Source organism: Macrobrachium nipponense, chromosome 7, assembly GCF_015104395.2.
Source record: "Macrobrachium nipponense isolate FS-2020 chromosome 7, ASM1510439v2, whole genome shotgun sequence".
NCBI lineage: Eukaryota > Metazoa > Arthropoda > Malacostraca > Decapoda > Palaemonidae > Macrobrachium > Macrobrachium nipponense.
Window position 1 is genome coordinate 91,109,123 of NC_061109.1, and position 20,266 is coordinate 91,129,388.

Here is a 20,266-nt window from a genome sequence, read left to right on the forward strand (position 1 = left end):
AAAGAAACACCCTTAGACTGCTAGCTACAGCACTAAACCACAATCTTTACTAGTAGATGGAGCCGAAAAAGGCACAGATTGAGGCGACGAACGAGCCGCTAACGGCCGCGGCGCAACCCTACTCTCAGGCTCCTTATACCGCTTGACTGGAGGAGGCGAAGAATCGGCGCCTGAACGCCTCTTTAAGGGACGCGAAACAGGCGAATCTCGCCAAGAGCGCCGCGCGACCGGAGACGAATCGCTTGAATCATTCGAAAGGCGTCTGACTGCAACACCTTTCCAACGCTTAACCGAGCCCTGTTGAGGCGCAACAGGCTCAACAAGAGAGGCGCCTGTCTGTGGGCAAATCCCGATCGACTCCCTTGGACTTCCGGTATGTCTTCTCCCCGGTGCGGGGGAGCTGGACAGTGACCTTTGTCTAGGAGACGTGTCAGGACAGACAGACGCACCCTAAACTACACTCTTACCTAAAGCCGCTTTCTCCAAAAACGTCTTAACTGAATTACCAAGTTGCAAAACCGTATTCGCTAGTACCGAAAATTTCTGATCTAACCTCGATTCCAGACTGGCAATGGTGTCGGAAGAAACTACACGGGAAGCCGGAGAAGTGGGATTAGTAGGAGGAATAGGAGGTGTAGTTAAAGGAGACATAACAATTTGAGGAGAAACAGAAGGAACAGATGCATCGCAAGACGAAGCAGAGCTAAGTCTACTTTCCCTAAGCGTTGCTTTTCTAATTCTGTCTTTAGCTAATTTCTCCGAGTATGAACTAAAAAAACTTCCATTGAGAATCAGTCCAATCACTACACTCGTTACATGTTCGATCTGCTGAACAAACCTGTCCCCTACACTTAACACATTTAGTGTGAGAATCATACTCTAACTTGGATAATCTAGTTTTACATCCTGAGATGCAAAACCTAACTCCCGACGGACTAGAATCCGACATGGCAACGCCTAAATAAAAAGCAAAATAACAACAACGCCAAAAAAGAGTACTTCACCAATTCCGAAGATCAAATCCACAAGAAAAAAAAAAAAGCGAAGCAAAGTCATCCAACCGCACCGACCACCGATGTTCACCGGACGCCGGCAGGAAAAGAATTGGATTCACCTGGGCAGTTGTACCTGGTTCTCCCGCGAGTGGAGGGAGATGACGTCATCACCACCAGTGTTGGCGACGCCGACGCGCTAAATTTGAATTTAGTATCCTGCCGCTCGTGGAAATCACGGCTCTATAATTGTTCGGTAAGACACTACAATAAAAACTAGATTTAATATGCATGCACAGTAAAACCTGAACTTTACCTTTGGCGAGTGTGGCTGCTGGCTTGACGGAGACGGGAGGAGGGGAAGGGTGAGGAGGAGAGGGGTTCAGGGCCTTGGGGGGAAATCTCCCTCCGTGAACACTTCTGGAAGACTTTCTGGTTCTTTCTCTAGAGAGCACCGTTCACTACGATCACTAATTTTACGCTTACGCAATTTTGAAAAAATATTTTTCTATGAGCAAATTTTCTACATCGTCGAGAATATAAGGCCGTTGTTTCGTCAATACTGTGACACCTTTTGATGCTTTACTGGCTTTAATTTCTTCCTTTTTCTTCAAAATAGTGCAGATCGTTGATTGCGACCGCTTGAAGAATGCTGCAATGTCTTTCACGCACTCGCCTTTATCATGCATTTGGATAATTTCCTTCTTCATTTCGACTGTAATCATTTCCTTCTTTCTTATGCTTTCCTTCTTGCTGCTTGCCTTCGTCATCTTGGGAGCCATTGTCTTTAGTATTTGGGTAATAGTAATGTATAAGCACTATCACGGAAACACAACACGTGCGCAAATCACTAAGCAAATTTGAGAGCGTATTCTAACGGACAGATGGCGCTTCAATCTTACCGCCAGCGAGATATTGAAAGAGTTATGGTTTAAAAAGGGTCAAGGGATGCGTAGGAGGAAGTCACGTGACCCTCGTTAAGTTTTGGCCGAAAAAATTGCGTTCGCAGATCCCACGCTCATCCGATGTAAACAAAGCAGCGTTAAGTTTTGGCCGAAAAAAAATGCGTTCGCAGATCCCACGCTCATCCGATGTAAACAAATCAGGCGGCCTCCCATGATGGAAATTCGCGCATTCGTATTCCAAGCGAAATTCGTATTCCAGAATGAGGGCGTCACTTCGTAAGTTAAAAAATTCGTATACTAATCGGTTCGTAACCCAAAGTATTACTGTAGATTTAATCTGTTCCAGCCCTGTTAAACATCCCCAAACCATCCTAAATTATGAAAAAAACCATGTTTTTAATTAAGAAACAGACATGTACAGGTATTCTCCCACTTAGGATGGTGTTAGGTTCCAAAACACCCATCGTTTGTTGGAAAATCGTATCTTGAATATGCCTAGCCTACACTAGGGTAATCAGTATACATACAATCTTTACATATAAGGTAGCCTAGCCTATACTACACAGTATACTTTATACATATACAGTATAATAATTATTAATTTCAGGTAATTCTCTATGTTCAATGCATATTGGCTTATGATAATTAATTCAGTACAGAGAGAAATTGCATAGCATTAACAAGAGTTATTCTAGTGTATAGTACTATGGTATATAATTTTTTTTCCACAGTTAAAGCATATAGCTGGTTCGTTCCTTTCTTTTTTCCTACATGTAATCAGATGGCCACACATTGAACAATGGAAACATCTTCTGGGAGCGGGTATATACTGTCTAATTGGCAAGTGAAGCCATGCAGCTTTCAGAAATTTAGGGAGTCTCAAACAATCAAAGGTGAGCATTAAAGTAGGTGATGGATGTAATATTCTCAATACTTTTTTCTTGATTCATCTCACATCAACCACTTTCTGATCAGCAAATTCTTTTCGGAGAGTGTCCTCAGAATAATATAAGAGTTCAGTACTATGCACAACTCTTTTAGACTGATTCATTGTTTTGTGAGGAGCGCATTTTGCTATGCTTTTTTCTATAGCATTAATAGATAGTAATTTTCTACTTTCATCTGGTGATAAAACTTCTATAAACAAGCTTCCTTCACCTTGAGAGGCTAACTTTGGTTCTCTGCCAATGCATTTCACAATATCTCTATGGACACCAAATATATTCAGTTCTTTTATGTTTTTGTTGAGGTCAAGAGAAAGATATTTATTATAAGTGTCAGGTTCTTGAAAACCAAGTAAAATTCTAATATCAGGATTAGCATTCCTGTTTCTATTATAACTACTATTCTTTCCTCTGTTCTGAACTACATAAGGGCTTGTAGTAATAATCAAGGAATCTTTGTTGTTTTCATTGGAGGAGGTTGGGGATGGCAAAGGGAAGTCATTATCCAAGCCTAAGGTTGTCAATGGTGCCAAAGAGTTGGGGGGGTTCCAGGGGACAGTGTACTAGAGAGACTAGTCATGGGAATCTATAAAAATAAAAAGGGGGAGATAACATATACACACACATAACTACTGCTTGGGAAGACTAATAAGGTATTGCAGACTAGAAAGGATTTGACATTCTCCATCAATGGTACACATGAAAGTTGCTTCCCCACAGTCTGCCCCATACCATACCCTTTCAGGATAGCATCAATATGCTTGCAGTGGCCCAGGTATAAGCCAATCTGCCTGCTGGGAGTTCTGCCCCACTAATGGGGACCGACTTCCCATTCCAAACGAATTGGTGAGCTTTCGGACAAAAGCCAGGAGTCCCATCCCAAAAACAAGCCCCCAACCCCCAACCCCCGATTCCGATGGGCTGGTTCCTGGAGATGGTTCTGCCCCCAATATAGCAATAGGAAAATCCCTTCACTACCTCTTCGCTCTAAACCATATTGGGTGGTGACTTACCACCACAACTCCCACAATTAGTTTTGAATTCAAACCCCCTCCAAACCAGACTCACACCCAAGTAGTAACATTTTGCAAAATTGGAAATGTCCACGCCAGTTAATGCCAAAGGTTTTGTAGGCATTCCGTCAGAATCCCTAACCCCCTCACCACGTGAAGGAACCTACTCGAGGGGAGTCTAGCAAGAACAGGTTCAAGTCCTATTCCTAGCCTGAAGGAAGAGAAGAAGAACGAGGAAAGAGAAGGAGGGGCCAGTCACTCTCAAATCCTTCTCACCTCTAGAACCACACACCTTAGGCAAGAATCAACCTGTCCTTTTGAAGGAGCCGGGTAAGAAAACACAATTTGTTAAGCAGCCCCATAGGTCCAAGGAAAAAAGGATTCCATGGACTTGTGGGCAAAAATCCAAAGGTAGATACGTAGACATAAATGTGGCCCTGATGAGACATCTATCTTTAAGTCCGACATATTCTTCGGAATGCGAGAAAAGGACTAAGCCAATGATACCATGCACTCTCAGGGAAAGCGTACAAGTGACATCATTGCCAGCAGCAGAAAACTACCTCCCGATCTTGCAAAACCAGGAGAAAGACGTGTCCTTAGACACTTATACCTTGGCGAATCAGTACTAGTAAATTTTAACTGCCATACTAGTTAGAAACTATAGCTATGTAATTACTTGGTGAGTTACATAGTATACTATAAAAGGAAGATTTCTTATAAACAGAATTGAGAATCCCTCTTTCAGGACCTGTATTATCCAGGGTTCTGCTCCCTTCTCTTCCCAATATTCCCAAAAGTGTAGGAGGCTCAATCCCACCAGCGAGCAGCTGTCTTAGTGGTGGACTTCTTGATCACACGCGAGGTGAACTGTACATTCACTCGTGGTCTTGGGTAACCTCTCTGTCTGACTCTACCACAAAAGGGCTGCGTCTGAAGAGGGGAGACTGCCCGAGATACCAAAGGAGTTTCTCTCAGGCATCTAGCTGATCGAGCAAGAAGGTGCTGTGTAGATTTCTTCTGGAGGTCTGAAGCAATTTGAAGCACTGTCACTTGTGGGACCAAATGTTGTTTGTCTAAGAAGTTTATTGGAGTGCAAACTTCTGTGTATGAGTGATTCCTTAGTGATGTAAAAACACCAAAGCTCCCTTTTCTTGAAGATCCCCATTGCAAACAAGAAAGCCAACTCCAAGGAACTGTCTCTAATACCTTTGTAAAGGCAGGAAATTACTCCCAAAAAAACAGCTGAATTATCCTCTTCAAGGATAGAGCATTACTTAATTTTATGAGCTAGAGCTCCTATTGCCCAGTCTAGAAAGCCTAACACTTTCAGGACCTTAAAAGTATACTTAATTAAATGGTTCAGCTTTGAAGTGGAGAAAAGGACTTTTGCCAAATTGAAGGCTGATCTATGGGAGGAATTTATTAAACCAGAGAAGTCCCACTGGGAGGAGGCAGAGGCTCCCAAGGAAGGAGCTTCTCCAGTAACGTAAGACAAGTTACCTCCTCTGAGTAAGTCTGGCAAGAGGACAGCTAAATTACCCTGTATTCTCTTACTTGAAAGCCAACTGTCGACTTCACGTAAAGCATTCTTGGCTGATGAAGAGAGCACCATCTTATGGTGTTGTTCATCTATCACCTTGCTATCCATAAGATTTGTTGACGCTAGTGAAGCCAGAGCTGCAGGAGAGAAGCTGGGAAACGTGCCAATAAAGAAGTAAGTAGAGAAGCATAAGCAGGAGGAGGCTTGGCTGAGTTCACTTCCTTTTCCACAACTGAAGATAAGGAGACAAGTCCATGTGCAGATTAGGCACAGGAGTTTTCTTAAACAATCTGAACATATCATCTTATTTGCACTGACTGGGCAAGAAAGACTGGTCCTCAACCACAGGAGCCTGATAAAAAGGAGCAGTGATTGTAATCAGATTCCTGACATGGGAGTATGAGGAATGCCCAAGGACACTGTCAACAAACAAAGATTGACAGCTGAGAGATGTTCAAGAGACAATCCAAGCTGAGAAGATAGTCGGCTCTCATGCACAACTTGGTGCTCTGGTGCCAATGGGAACTCTGACTTCCATGGGCGCTAGAGGATGCTCATATACTTCCATGTGAACTGGCACTTAATGACTATTACGTGCAGAAAAAGGATCTGGCGCCATTGGGCACTTAACTGAATCAGAAGTCTCGGAGGTCCTCTGCTGATACTGGCACCAGTGGGTGCTCATAGGCTTGAGACAACTCCAAGAGCTTGGGCACCAATGGACGCTCATCCATTCTCATAAAAGAAGCAAGCTCCTGGGTACCGGAATTGAAGACATGTTCTTGAAAAAGGAGCAGTGCTTGCAAGCAGAAGCAAGACATTTCTTCTTACAATACTGTCCTTCTGGCTCTGGAAAGTCTAGAGATAAACATTCGGGACCGTCCCAAAAACTATAAGCAGGCTGTTCTTGAGGAGGTTCTCTGAACCTTTTAACAGGTACTGCAGATGAAGAAACTTCCTTGGAATGTGATGTCAAGGGTCACAACTCGTCCAGAAAACGCCATTGGCACCTTGAACTGGAATCCCCGGACTGGATAAACTTGAAGAAAAACAACCCAATTCCATAGAAAGGCCTTTCCAACGGTGCTCTATCGGTACCTGGGATGCATCAACAGGACTAACAAAGGGGGTGACTGCCTGTGGACAGATGCCACAGACCTCCTTTGGGCTACCAGTTTGGCTCCTTCCAGGTCTAGGGGAATCTGCCAGGGACCTTTACCTAAGAGAATCGGTGGAATACACAGTCACCTCTTCTACTAACACTACTTTTCTCACTCATTTTGTCCATCAGGACCTTTACAGAAGCGCCTAGCTTTCCACCGTATGCACTGACAAAATGAAATTTTCATTATTAAAATGAAGTTTTATTGTATACTTACCGAACAATTATAGAGCCGTGATTTCCACGAGCGGCAGGATACTAAATTCAAATTTAGCGCGTCGGCGTCGCCAACACTGGTGGTGATGACGTCATCTCCCTCCACTCGCGGGAGAACCAGGTACAACTGCCCAGGTGAATCCAATTCTTTCTGCCCGTCCGTCCACCTAAGGGGAGGGTGGGTATAATCATAATTGTTCGGTAAGTATACAATAAAACTTCATTTTAATAATGAAAATTTCATTTTTATTGTAGTGTCTTACCGAACAATTATAGAGCTGATTACACATTTATGGGAAGGTGGGATTCAGTGGACCACTAGTATTTTTAAATGGTTACATTTATTGCCATACCAGTAAACACTCAAGGTGTCTGTTTGTACCTTACTTGTAAGAGAGCTACAGCAGACTGTTACTGCCTCTGGTCGGTGCTCTTCTTACTATTGTAGAGGAATTGGAATTTGACCAAAGTTAGCCTCTACAGGAGTGGAATCCTTCCGTAGTTCAAGCGAGTCAAGGCTGACTGACGGAGGATAGTAACAACAAAGATTGCCCTGCCCATTGTTTTTCCCTTGCCCGGCTAAGACCAGAAATTTCAATCATACAAAACATTTGTCACCAACACCAGATTTAAAAACATATATACCCAACCATTGTAAAAATCTGACCTAACAGACTGGTGAGTATCCCAGGTACTCAGTACCCCCAGCTTCCCTTGAACTCGACAACCTATTCAAGGTGAAAAGTTAGCATAGAGGTGACGACCACCCCTGTGCCGTTTCTCCCAACACCATGCCAGAAACCGCCACCGACCTAACGTTTTACAATTCTCGAAAACCGTTTCTATCTCTTTGAGATAATGACTCGCAAAAAACCGAATTCGATCTCCAGAACGTCCTCTGAAGAATCGAAGCTAAAGATAAATTCTTTCTGAATGCTAAAGAAGTTGCCACTGCTCTAACCTCGTGAGCTTTAACCTCTCAGAATCGGAAAGATTGTCGTTCTCGGACTGCGAGTGAGCTTCCCTGATAAGCTCTCTAATAAAGAAACGATATAGCATTCTTAGAAAGAGGACGAGAGGATTTTGAACCGAGGTCCAGAGCTTAGAAGATTGTCCTCTGATACCCTTAGTGGCAAACAGATACTGCTTAATAGCCCTGACTGGACATAAGAGCCTTTCTTCCTCCTCATGTCCAACCAAATCAGATAAGTTCCTTACCACAAAACTCCTCGGCCAAGGATTAGAAGGATTCTCATTTTTGGCTAGAAAGGTCAAAGATACCGAAAATACAGCATTGCCTTGAGAGAAACCGACTCTTTTGTCTATAGCGTGCAATTCGCTGACATTCGCTTAGCAGAAGCTAGTGCAATAAGAAAGAGTGCCTTCTTAGTCAAGTTCCTGAGTGAAGCCGACTTCAAAGGCTCAAACGGTGGCCCCATGAGGAACTTAAGCACACATCTAAGTTCCAAGCCACTGTATCTTGCGGGAGCTTAGTGGTTTCGAAAGACCTAATGAGGTCCGAGAGATCTGAATTGGAGGAAATATCCAAACCTCGATGTCGAAAAACCGAAGAGAGCATGGCTCTATATCCTCTGATCGTCGAAAGGATGGAGCCAGTTTCTTAGAGTTCCTAAGAAAAATAGAAAGAAAATCTGCTATTTCTGTTAAAGAGGTCGCAGAAGTAGAGACTTTAGCACTTCTACACCACTCTCTGAAGATTCTCCACTTCCCTTGATAGAGTTTGTTAGAAGACTCTCTCCTACAACGAGCGATAGCTTCTGCAGCTCTTCTTGAAAATCCTTTCGCTCTGACAAGATTCCGGACAGTCTGAACCTGTCAGAGCTAGAGCGGACAAGTTTTGGTGGAACCTCTTGAAGTGAGGTTGTTTGAGAAGCCACTTCTCTGGAGGAAGAAGTCTGGGAAGTCTACTAACAACTGGAGAAGGTCCGGGAACCACTCTTTCCTGGGCCAAAAGGGAGCGATTAACGTTAGCGTTACATTACTGTGCGACATGAACTTGTTCAGCACCTCTCTTATTAGACCGAACGGAGGGAATGCATAAGCTTCCAGACCCGACCAATCCAACAGCATTGCGTCCACCGACCAAGCTAGAGGATCTGGGACTGGAGAACAAAAGAGAGGAAGACGGTTGTTCCTCGATGTCGCGAACAGGTCTATTGACGGTCGTCCCCAAAGGCGCCAAAGTTTCTGACAAATCTTGTTGTCCAAAGTCCACTCCAGAGGTAAACACTTGCTGTTGACGACTTAACTCGTCCGCCAGGACGTTCATCTTTCCCGGAACAAATCTCGGGACTAGCTGAACCTTCGCTTCGTTTGACCACAGGAGGAGATCCTTGGCTACTTCGTACAGAGAGAAAGACTGAGTCCCCCCTGTTTCCGCACGTACGAGAGAGCCGTGGAGTTGTCGGAATGCACTGCCACTACTCGGCCTTCTACTAAGCTCCGAAACTGTCTGAGCCCTAAGAAAATTGCTAACAGTTTCCTTTACATTTATGTGGAACTTCTTCTCCTTCTCGACCAAGCTCCTGAAGTCGTTGATTTCCCATTAGGGGCTCCCCAACCTGTGTCCGATGCGTCGGAAAAGAACTGTAGGTTCGGGAGGATGGGTCGTAGATCTAACCCTTCTTCCAACCTTGCTCGAGAGAGCACCACCTTAGGTCCTCTTTTATTTAATCTGTGACAGGAAAGGTAATCGAGTCTGGTTGTGTCTTCCTGCACCAAGAGGCTCTCAGGAAAAACTGCAGAGGTCTCATGTGCAGTCTTCCCAACGTCACAAAATTTCTCCACTGACGTCAATTTGCCAGGAGCCTCATCCACTGATTGGCAGAACTTACCTTTTTGACCAAGAACTACTGAAACTGTACTCCAGACAGCCTTGAACCCTCTTCGGGGACAGAAAAAGCCCGAAAAACTGAGCATTCAGAATCATCCCCAAATAAAGGATGCTCTGAGATGGAACCAACTGGGACTTCTGTTTGTTGACCAGAATTCCTAACTTTTCTGGCAAGATCCAGAGTTGTTCCAAGGTCCTTCATGCACCGACTCTCTGATTCCGACCGGAGAAGCCAATCGTCCAGATAGAGGGAGATTCTTACTCCTAATATGTTGTAGCCAGCTTCCTATCGGGGATAGAACCCTGGTGAAAACTTGAGGAGCGGTCGCTAGTCCGAAGCAAAGCGCCCGAAACTGAAACACCTTGCCTTCGAACATGAACCTCAGGTACTTCCGAGATTCGCGATGTATCGGAATGTGAAAATAAGCGTCTTGCATGTCCAGAGAGACCATCCAATCCCCCTGTCTGATGGACTCCAGAACCCGACCGAGTGGTCTCCATATGAAATTTTGTTTTCTGGACATGCAAGTTCAGGGCGCTAACATCCAAAACCGGCCTCCAGCCCCCCGATGACTTGGGAACTACAAAAAGGCGATTGTAAAAGCCTGGAGGAAAATCCCCTTCTATCTGTTCTATCGCTTCTTTAGGAACAAGCTCTTCCACTTCTGCGGCTAGCGCCAGAAATTTGTCTGAGCCCGGAGAGTATGCCTGGAATGGAATTGGCACAGGTGAGAGCGAGGGAGGTGAAACGAGAGAAATACGATAGCCGAACTTGAGTACTTGCACTACCAGGCTTCTGCTCCTCTGTTTTTCCCATTCCTCCCAAAACAGAGCCAGCCTGGCTCCCACTGGGTGCATGAAGAACCGAGCTTTCATTTGGAAGGTTTGTTAACCTTGGCCGAGGCCTTAGACTGAGGTCGCAAATTCGATTTCGGCCGAAAGAAGCGCTTGGGTTTTCTCCTCGAAAAGGCGCTTGGGCCAGAGGAGAAACCGAAGGAACAGTCTCCACAGGAGCTTTAGGTCTCTTAGTAGACTGTGCCAGTAAATCCGAAGTAGATTTCTTATCTAGCGCAGACGAAATTGACAACACTACATCGTCTGGAAAGAGGTTATCTTTCACAAAAAGGAGCAAACAAGAGAGCAGACTTCTGTTGGGACGTAACCCTTTTAGAAGCAAAGGAGCACAAAGTTGCCTTTTCTTAAGGGTACCAAAGGCGATGAGCGAAGCTAACTCATCACATCCATCCCTAATGGATTTGTCCGCACAGGACAGAACACCAATCCAATCCTCCGCTAACTCCTGGGAAAGAGAAGGACAGTCTTCGATCTTGGCCGCTAAAGCGCCAATAGTCCAATCAAGGAAGCTAAAGACTTCCAAAAGTTTAAATTGATTCTTTACAACGTGGTCCAACTCAGGCGCTGTAAAGAAAACTTTCGCTGCGGCGAAAGCAGATCTTCTAGAGGAGTCGATTAAACTGGAGAAGTCTCCCTGGGAGGAGGCAGAAACTCCCAGAGAAGGAGCTTCCCCAGTTACATAAAACCTATACCTCTTACGAAAGCAACTTAGAGGGAGGGTAGCAAAAAAGAGCCTTTCCCTAAGTCTCTTTTCATAGACATCCATTTCTCCGTCTCTTTCAACGAATGTCTAACCGCTTTAGATAGAACAAGTTTTGGGAGGAGAGGGTCTGAAGTTTTCCTCCTCATCAAAAAAGTCGAAGTTGGGGAGCGCGGAGCCGCTTTCTCAAAATAATCTGGATAAGATACCAGAAGAAATCTAAGGAGACGTGAATAACACGAGAGGTGATGTAAATCCTCCTCCTCTACTTCTTCTTCATTCTCCGATACCGCCGAAGAAGTAGACGGAACTACAACCGGATCTGAAGGTTTCGAACCACCCTTGGACTCATTCATCCAGTTGGTTAACATCTCTAACTGCTTGCGCAAAGGCGCCAGAGACGAATCAAAAACAGTTAACGTAGGCTTGGAAGAGCCTAAATGTTCAGCAGGAGGCGGAAAAACTACTGCGCCTCGCTCGGAGCCGCCGAAATTCGAGGCGAAACAGGCGCATCAGGCGTAACAGACGAAAAAAGCGCCTAAAGAAACACCCTTAGAACTGCTAGCTACAGCGCTAAAACCACAATCTCTACTAGTAGATGGAGCCGAAAAAGGCACAGATTGAGGCGACGAACGAGCCGCGGCGCAACCCTACTCTCAGGCTCCTTATACCGCTTGACTGGAGGAGGCGAAGAATCGGCGCCTGAACGCCTCTTTAAGGACGCAAACGGGCGAATCTCGCCAAGAGCGCCGCGCGACCGGAGACGAATCGCTTGAATCATTTGAAAGGCGTCTGACCGCAACACCTTTCCAACGCTTAACCGAGCCCTGTTGAGGCGCAACAGGCTCAACAAGAGAGGCGCCTGTCTGTGGGCAAATCCCGATCGACTCCCACTTGGACTTCGGTATGTCTTCTCCCGGTGCGGGGGAGCTGGACAGTGACCTTTGTCTAGGAAGAACGTGTCAGGACAGACAGACGCACCCTCAACTACACTCTTACCTGAGGTCGCTTTCTCCAAAAACGTCTTAACTGAATTACCAAGTTGCAAAACCGTATTCGCTAGTACCGAAAATTTCTGATCTAACCTCGATTCCAGACTGGCAATGGTGTCGGAAGAAACTACACGGGAAGCCGGAGAAGTGGGATTAGTAGGAGGAATAGGAGGTGTAGTTAAAGGAGACATAACAATTTGAGGAGAAACAGAAGGAACAGATGCATCGCAAGACGAAGCAGAGCTAAGTCTACTTTCCCTAAGCGCTGCTTTTCTAATTCTGTCTTTAGCTAATTTCTCCGAGTATGAACTAAAAAACTTCCATTGAGAATCAGTCCAATCACTACACTCGTTACATGTTCGATCTGCTGAACAAACCTGTCCCCTACACTTAACACATTTAGTGTGAGAATATATTCTAACTTGGATAATCTAGTTTTACATCCTGAGATGCAAAACCTAACTCCCGACGGACTAGAATCCGACATGGCAACGCCTAAATAAAAAGCAAAATAACAACAACGCCAAAAAAGAGTACTTCACCAATTCCGAAGATCAATTCCACCAGAAAAAAAAGCGAAGCAAAGTCATCCAACCGCACCGACCACCGATGTTCACCGGACGACCGGCAGGAAAAGAATTGGATTCACCTGGGCAGTTGTACCTGGTTCTCCCGCGAGTGGAGGGAGATGACGTCATCACCACCAGTGTTGGCGACGCCGACGCGCTAAATTTGAATTTAGTATCCTGCCGCTCGTGGAAATCACGGCTCTATAATTGTTCGGTAAGACACTACAATAAAACCAAAGTTTTGGTTTACACTGTTTCCAAGGCTGGTAATAGGGTCAGGATTAGGAGTAAGGGAGATGGTGTGATAAATTGACAAATGGGATTGAGTGGAATAAAAGATACAGGATTATAAATAACTTCAACAACAGCAGACTTAGCAGATTCCTGGGCAGCTAATTTCTTTTAGCTACTGGCTCTAGAAGCCGCTTTCCTCTCTCTATCTCTTCCTAATTTAGTCAAACGACTCAAAAGTCTTCCACATCTTGGAATCTAAATTAACACATTCATTGAAAGTAAGTAAATTCCTGGGTAAAAATTTGACCCCTACAGTTAGTACACAAAGTATGTGGGTCATATATGACTTAGTTCATCTAGAATTACAGTTAGTATCGGACATTCCGACAAATCAAAAGTCAACAAGCCTATTAGTCAAATTCAGTAGAGTGAAAATTTGGTCTGTAACAAACCTGACACTTACTATACATAATTTGCCAAAACAGTTACCATAAATAAGAATACTTCACCAATTGTTGTAAAATATGACCAACTGAGAAGCAAACCAAATTCTAAAAACCGCTCCTGCTAACAACTGTAGTTATCAGACGGCGGAAACATAATGAAGTTCCAAGGCGAGCTGGTTCCTTTTTACCCCGAAAGTGGGTGGGGTTAGTCGCCTGGGCAAACAAACTAGCGATATCACGAATTTCCAAAATTCTAGCTGCTTACTTTAAGTTGCATATATATAAAATCTTGCTTTAGTCAACACATCAGCTATACTATAATGCTTTTCTTTTATCCATCTCACCTCCTAATTATTTCTCTTACTGCTCCAATATACATTTTTAATCATTTACTACTTCCTCCTGTTCTTGATTTTCTGGATTTCCACCATATGAAATCTCTCCCCTTACGATCTGTTAAGGTTATCACACAACTCAAGTCTGTACGACTATCTTCAATATTCCCAAATGAAGCATTTGATAGGCTTTCCTTTAAATCAGGGCCGTCCAACCCCATGCCCGTGGGCCAAAAGTGGCCCGTTTGATTTTGAAAGTGGCCCGCGAGAGAAAAATAAGTCATAGAGATGTGTGTAAATTGTCAGCTGTAGGCAAAATCAATGTACCTTTGTTTCAAGAAGAATTAATTGAAATAAAAATCTATTACGTATGCCCACCAAGATGTGAAATTCGATTTTTGGACACAAATATCCTGCTCACATGATTACCCACACATTTCTAATTATGTGTCAAAACTATTGTCAATGTTTGGTTCAACTTGGCTCTGTGAGAGCACATTTTCATTCATGAAGTATTAAAGTCAACATTACGATCCTCAATTAGTGACGTAAATCTTGAGTCCGAATTAAGATGTGCTCTCACTCATTTTCACTCTGAATTTTAAAAAATAATAAAGTCAAGCTATTATCAGCTTTCCCACTAAATTTACCTGTGTTTGAATAATAAACTCGTGTTTGCCGTCTTTAAAATATAATTCTTTGAATTCCTCTGAAATAAGTCCTTGTCATTTTCAAATGATAATTTCAAAGTAATATATACACACACACACACACACACATATATATATATATATATATATATATATATATATCTATATATATTACTACACACACTGGTGGCCCGTATGACTTTCTGTGTTTTCAAGAGTGGCCCTCAGACTAAACAACTTGGACGGCCCTGCTTTAAATCTTTTCTTCTAACTCATTTATTATCACTGCTCCCATTATGTTCTTACCTTTTCTCACTATTTTAATCACTGTTTCATACCTTGAGTCGTTCCTTCATTAAAACCTTACTGAATTCACTAAAATTGTATGATATTTCTAGCATAGTATGCAGTGATGCCCAATTCAACTGTCCCACCACTGATCTATACTCGGTTAACTCCTTTTGTCCTAACACTATTACCTGTAAATCTTATAGCTTCTGGTTCTCTTATAGAATTTATATATTGGCACTGATTAAGGCAAATTCCATTAAAATTCATAAACATACACCATAATGACTGTTACAAAGGTAGGTGGTTAAAAAGTTCTCAAAAGTAATTGCTGTCAAGACCCAAAATTGGCCCAGATTTGTCATGCCTGGAGGCAATAACTGGTAATTTCACTATGACTATCTAACCATTTAAAAAAAAAAATTCTCATAGAAAACAACTACAATTACCTCAATGTGAGCCTTTTTGAATAAAAATACTTTAAATGGAGTCACCAAGAATAACATGCACAATGTTCCACCATGTTAGGGACCTTTGCAATATAAATACATATCCACAAGTCACTTTTGCAATATAGATATATGCCCACAAGTCAATCTGATGTTTCTACACAAACAGCTATAAGCGGGTTAAGCACTGGAGTAGTACAACAGTAATATCTTGAGGATCTCAGGAAAATTACAAAACCTTCCTATTATCAATTCTTTAAGTGAGAAAGAACTCCAAAATGTATCAGAACCCAACCCCTTTACACAAGGAGGCCAGTCTGCTAATGAAAAGAGGAAGGAAATTGAAATCAGAGACAAACTTGAAAATATGATACTGTGATTATTTTACTGACTAACTATATCTTACCTACCTAAACTAACTTCGGGCAATGTGCCCTAACCTGGCCGGGAGAGCTTCACTTTCCTGGACCGCCCAAAAAGGCGGTAACCTGGCCCAGACAGCCACTGGCAGGAATCAGGCCACACAACTACCTAAAGTAAAGTTTTACCAAAGGTTCAAAGTGAACTTACGAAAGTTATGAATCCTTCCAACATTACCCATTCCATAGGAACACTAAAACACCTTGGTTAATCATCTAGCCAATTTTATACTGCCTTGTCACAAATTTACCCTCTCATATTTTAAAACACATGTTTAGGGGTACTTATCCGCGGCAGCCTAGACTATGGCAGCTGCGGTTTTTCTATGCAGTTTTACTTACTGAACAAGAATTTTAAGTAATAATTATTCGGAAGACTGTAATTAACCCCCAGGGGCCAGTGCTAAACACGGCAAAATACATTGGATGGCCCAATCCCTCCCTATAATTCATATCCGCGGTTACGTTCCTTGCAGTCCGTGCGGAGTGCTTCTCTAGAAATGCCGTTTAGGCTAAGTACAGAGCAGAATGCAGCAACGTGCATCAATAGGTAGTCCAGGCAAAGAAACCACACTAACTTCGAGTCTAGTCTAAGTGGGTGGGGTATCATTTGCTAGATCCCATTTCACAGCTGGGGTTAGTAACCTCCACTGGCACAGGCCGATTCAGGCTAGCATCAGTGTAACACTTGAAAAACTCTGAGTGAGCAATCACCCAAACCTACCTCCCTGGATTTTCAACTTAATCTACTATAGGCTTCTAGCCTAGCCTAGCCTATTACTGGCCTTTATGGCTAGCTAGGTTAGGTGACACCAAATACGCAACAGTCTTTATAACAAAGAGAAATAGGCATCTAAAGAATTATAGCTAATTCCAACTTACGAGGGCCACTTTGCTTATCAGACTCAAAGGGGGAAGAGCCCTATACCCTGTTATGGAAACATCATCTTTGCTCAGGACGACCCAGCCTCATTCGCCACCCCTTCAGAAATGACGAATTTAACATACCCAAAAAGTGATCCTAGAAATCCTTTGGATGAGGTCAGCTTCTTCTCGGCCTCAGCCATCAGCTGCATGGCCTTTTGTTCCGCGTCAGCCATTTTTTGAGAGAATATTCAGCAATGCGTCTCAAGATATGACGTTTCCACTTCACAGTGACCAACTTCGTCTGCCTCCTAGTTATAAGTGAAAGTGTGATTTGTCAAGACATATTCTACGTGACAATATGTAGCCTTAGAGCTTTTATATTTAGATTCGAATTCTATCGACTGTCAAAGAGACAGCTCACAACACGTATACTTATATCGTCTATACTCTCTGTATTGACTAATCGATTGTAAACACGGTGCTAACCAATAGATGGCGCGAAGGTAGCATTGACTTTCGTTAAAGCATAACACACGGAAAGCAGGTAATGTTTATATTGGACCAGGAAATCTGTATTAATCAGTTGAGTTTGTTATTTTTTATAATGAAAGTTGCAAAGTAAACTAAACTGATTTGAAGAGGAATCATGAATGTCATTGTAAAACCTGCTAATGACGTACATTCGTCAGACAATATGCTTTTGTGATTAATACACAAATTTGTGTAGATATCGCGCATAATGCTACATGTATATGTATCATTATGTGCGATATCTACACAACTTACGAGGTATTTACGTAACTTTTGTTTAGTGTCTCAGTTTTCTGGTAAGTAAAAAAATCTATACATCTGTGGTAGTAAAATTTGCTAAATTTGTCATTCAAATCTCCTGGTATAGTGTTAGGCACCAAATAATGTAAAGAAGATGGACTATTGTAAAGCTTCTTATGGTGAAAATTTGTCATGTAAACATGCCATATAATGTGTCTTGTATAGAACCATCGCCTTATTTCTTATACCCCTTACGGATACCAGATTAACTGTACATACTTTACTTTCATTTTGACATTTTTCACGCAAATCTTATATTTGTTTGTGAAGAATCTTCAGTGGCACAATTTTAATAGGATCATAGATTTTGTCAAGTATTGCAACCCGTAATTTGCCACATTGTTTATTCTACAGTATTTGGTTAACTGATTTTGTGCGCTCTTATCAGATTCCCTTTTGAGGAAATGAACTACTTCAGAACAATGTTACTAATTTGCAAATGGCGCTCCACACTACGTACCGTACCAGTTTTTCTACAGAAAAGTAATTAATCGGCGAGACACTAAACAGAAGTCGCGTAAATACCTCTGTTTGTAAGGTCTCTATCGTCTTTTAGATTGAATTGAGATGAGCTCACACTGAATTATGGTATTCATACGAGTTAAGAGAGCAACTTAGTTTATAATGATGAACTAATATTTTGATGCCACTGGCAGCGTTAATAAGAGATCAAAATAAACTTGGAGAGGTGAAACTTGACTCAAGACGTATCAAGAAGAAAAAACCGCATTTTAAAGCCTTATCAGTACCCCAGAAAGAAGGGTGATCTGAAAATTCCTATCCGAATATTCTTCCAATAAAACCCTTTCCGAATATTCCTCCACTAAAACTTCCCCTGTAAGTACCAAAAGTTCACTAACAAAAGATTCGCTAGTTAGTTGCTTTCGTGTAAGTAAAGCTCTCGCAAAAGTGAAAAGTGAGGACGGAAATAACAAAGGAAAGATAACAATAAAATAAGCATATTTCAATGTGGTGGATTATAGAGAAGAATCCTCAGTTGATCACTGCTAACCTTGAATGTAGTATACGTGATTTACTACAACAATGTTAGGGGCTCCAATTCGTACTACATATATAAGTTTGGAGATGCATATAAATGCTTTGGTAAACTAGACCTGAAGGATTGCATTAAAGAGATAGGGAAGGTTAAAAAGTGTAAAGATGCCATTGTTGTTACGAAAAATTGGTGAAAATGGCAAGACAGTATGTCCCGCGGGAGAAACATTTGAAATAACGAAAAATATGAGAAGGAACAATATATGCCCCGAAACTATGCAGCATAGTGACAGACAGAGTGAATGAGATAAGCAGAAAGAATGTAACACTCAAAAGAAATATAGAAATAGCGTCCATAATATTTGTCGAAGATATAATGTTCCCCACTAGCTGAAAAGAGCTAATGAAACGGCAATTAGCAACTGCCTCAACCTAGAGCAACTTGAGAAATGTATATTCAGTACCAATTCAAGAATGTCAGTGGTGCTTGTAATAGATAAAAGAGTAAAGAAAACCGATGCCCACATAAGAACAGAGGTAATACAAATACCTAGGAAAATGGTAGGTGGTATACACAGTAGTACATGGCATAAAGGAATCACATACGCATCAAAACGAGATTCAAACGGTAGAGTACCTACTAAGAGAAATTAGAAAATACGGGGATGTTAAGAAAGCAAGGAATATAGCACTAGAATTTAGACCAAAGTTCTATGAAACAGTTGTGGTACAACATTATTTGCCAACATGGAGTAGCATCACACACAACGAATTGAATGAACTAGAGAAAACGCAATGAAAGATCCTCAAAGAATGTGAGAACAGCCAAAGGGCACGCAGTACTGGGGAATTATAGAAGAGCCTACAGAATATAGAGAATAAAAAAATTATGCTGTTCCATAACATTGAAAAAAAACTGACGAGAAAAGATAAATTAAAATGACAATATAAAATCAGCACCCTATGGAGAGTGCTGTACAAAGAGCATTACAATTCTATAAAAAGGAAAAAAGTCATAGAGACTAAAGGAATAAAGATTTAAAAAAAAAAACATTGAAAAGGGAAATAAAGATGAAAATTGAGCAAATAAATCAAAAGACCTGGAAAGAGAAGAGGGAATAAATGAAGCAGTTGAGGTTTATAAAAGTTTCGGGGGGAAATAATTGTATCAGGGAACTTGAAACAAAGGTTACGTGCATAATGAAAGCAGGCTGAATATGTTGGAGTTGAAGGCTAACTTCCGGGGGAAATACGAAAAAGAGGTTTGTGATATCTGCAGGATGCAGAAGGCCAACACCGAACATTTATTCTTTCCTATAATTTCACAGAAAATAAAAGATCGGAATGTAGCTTCAAAGACTCTGAAATCCTCTAACAAAAAATTGGGAGAATTTGATAACCAAGGAATCGCCGGCTGCCAAAGCAACCTCGGTAACAGGAAAACTACAAATGATGGCGGTTAAAAGTAACGTAGAAACTTTTTGCTGATACTGGGTAAAAAAATTAGTAACATCGTTTTAACTTCTTCGGGGTTATTATTGGAGAAAAGAGTATCACTCAAGGATTAATATCAACATTTTGGTGAAATCTTAAAGAAATTGAAGCTCATGACGATTAAAATAATAAATAACAAGACAATTCAACGGCAGTTAAAATGGATTAATAATACGAAAGATAAAAGTTCTAAATTAAAACCATATAATTCAAAGTTAAATACAGTGTAGTAGCTACGCCAATAAAGAAATAATGTAGTGCGCCCGCAACTGTAAATCTCCAAAGGTTAATTTTTTCTTTTTTCACATTACAGAGGTATTAATGAACAGCCAAGTATTAATAATTTCGGAAAACCGGATTTCGTTGACATTACGAAGTGTAGCTTGTGATGTTGTAGCACTTAAAGCTGCACTAATGCACTTGGCCCAGAACTTATACTATGCATGCTGTAGTAGAAACACGTCTTTCACAGCACTGTTTACTTTGTTAGCGAACAACAGGAGGTATGCTTA

General features: G+C 42.0%; 1 protein-coding gene across 1 annotated transcript in view; it reads right to left on the reverse strand.

Annotated features, from left to right (window-relative positions):
* LOC135217464 (alpha-soluble NSF attachment protein-like) overlaps positions 1 to 16,760 on the reverse strand; it is a 105,097-nt gene extending 88,337 nt beyond the window's left edge. Inside the window, exon 1 of the mRNA XM_064253367.1 lies at positions 16,575 to 16,760. Within this exon, the coding sequence (XP_064109437.1) occupies positions 16,575 to 16,666 (92 nt within the window). The 5' untranslated portion in view covers positions 16,667 to 16,760. The remainder of the gene's footprint in view (positions 1 to 16,574) is intronic.
* Between the last annotated feature and the right edge of the window lie 3,506 nt (positions 16,761 to 20,266).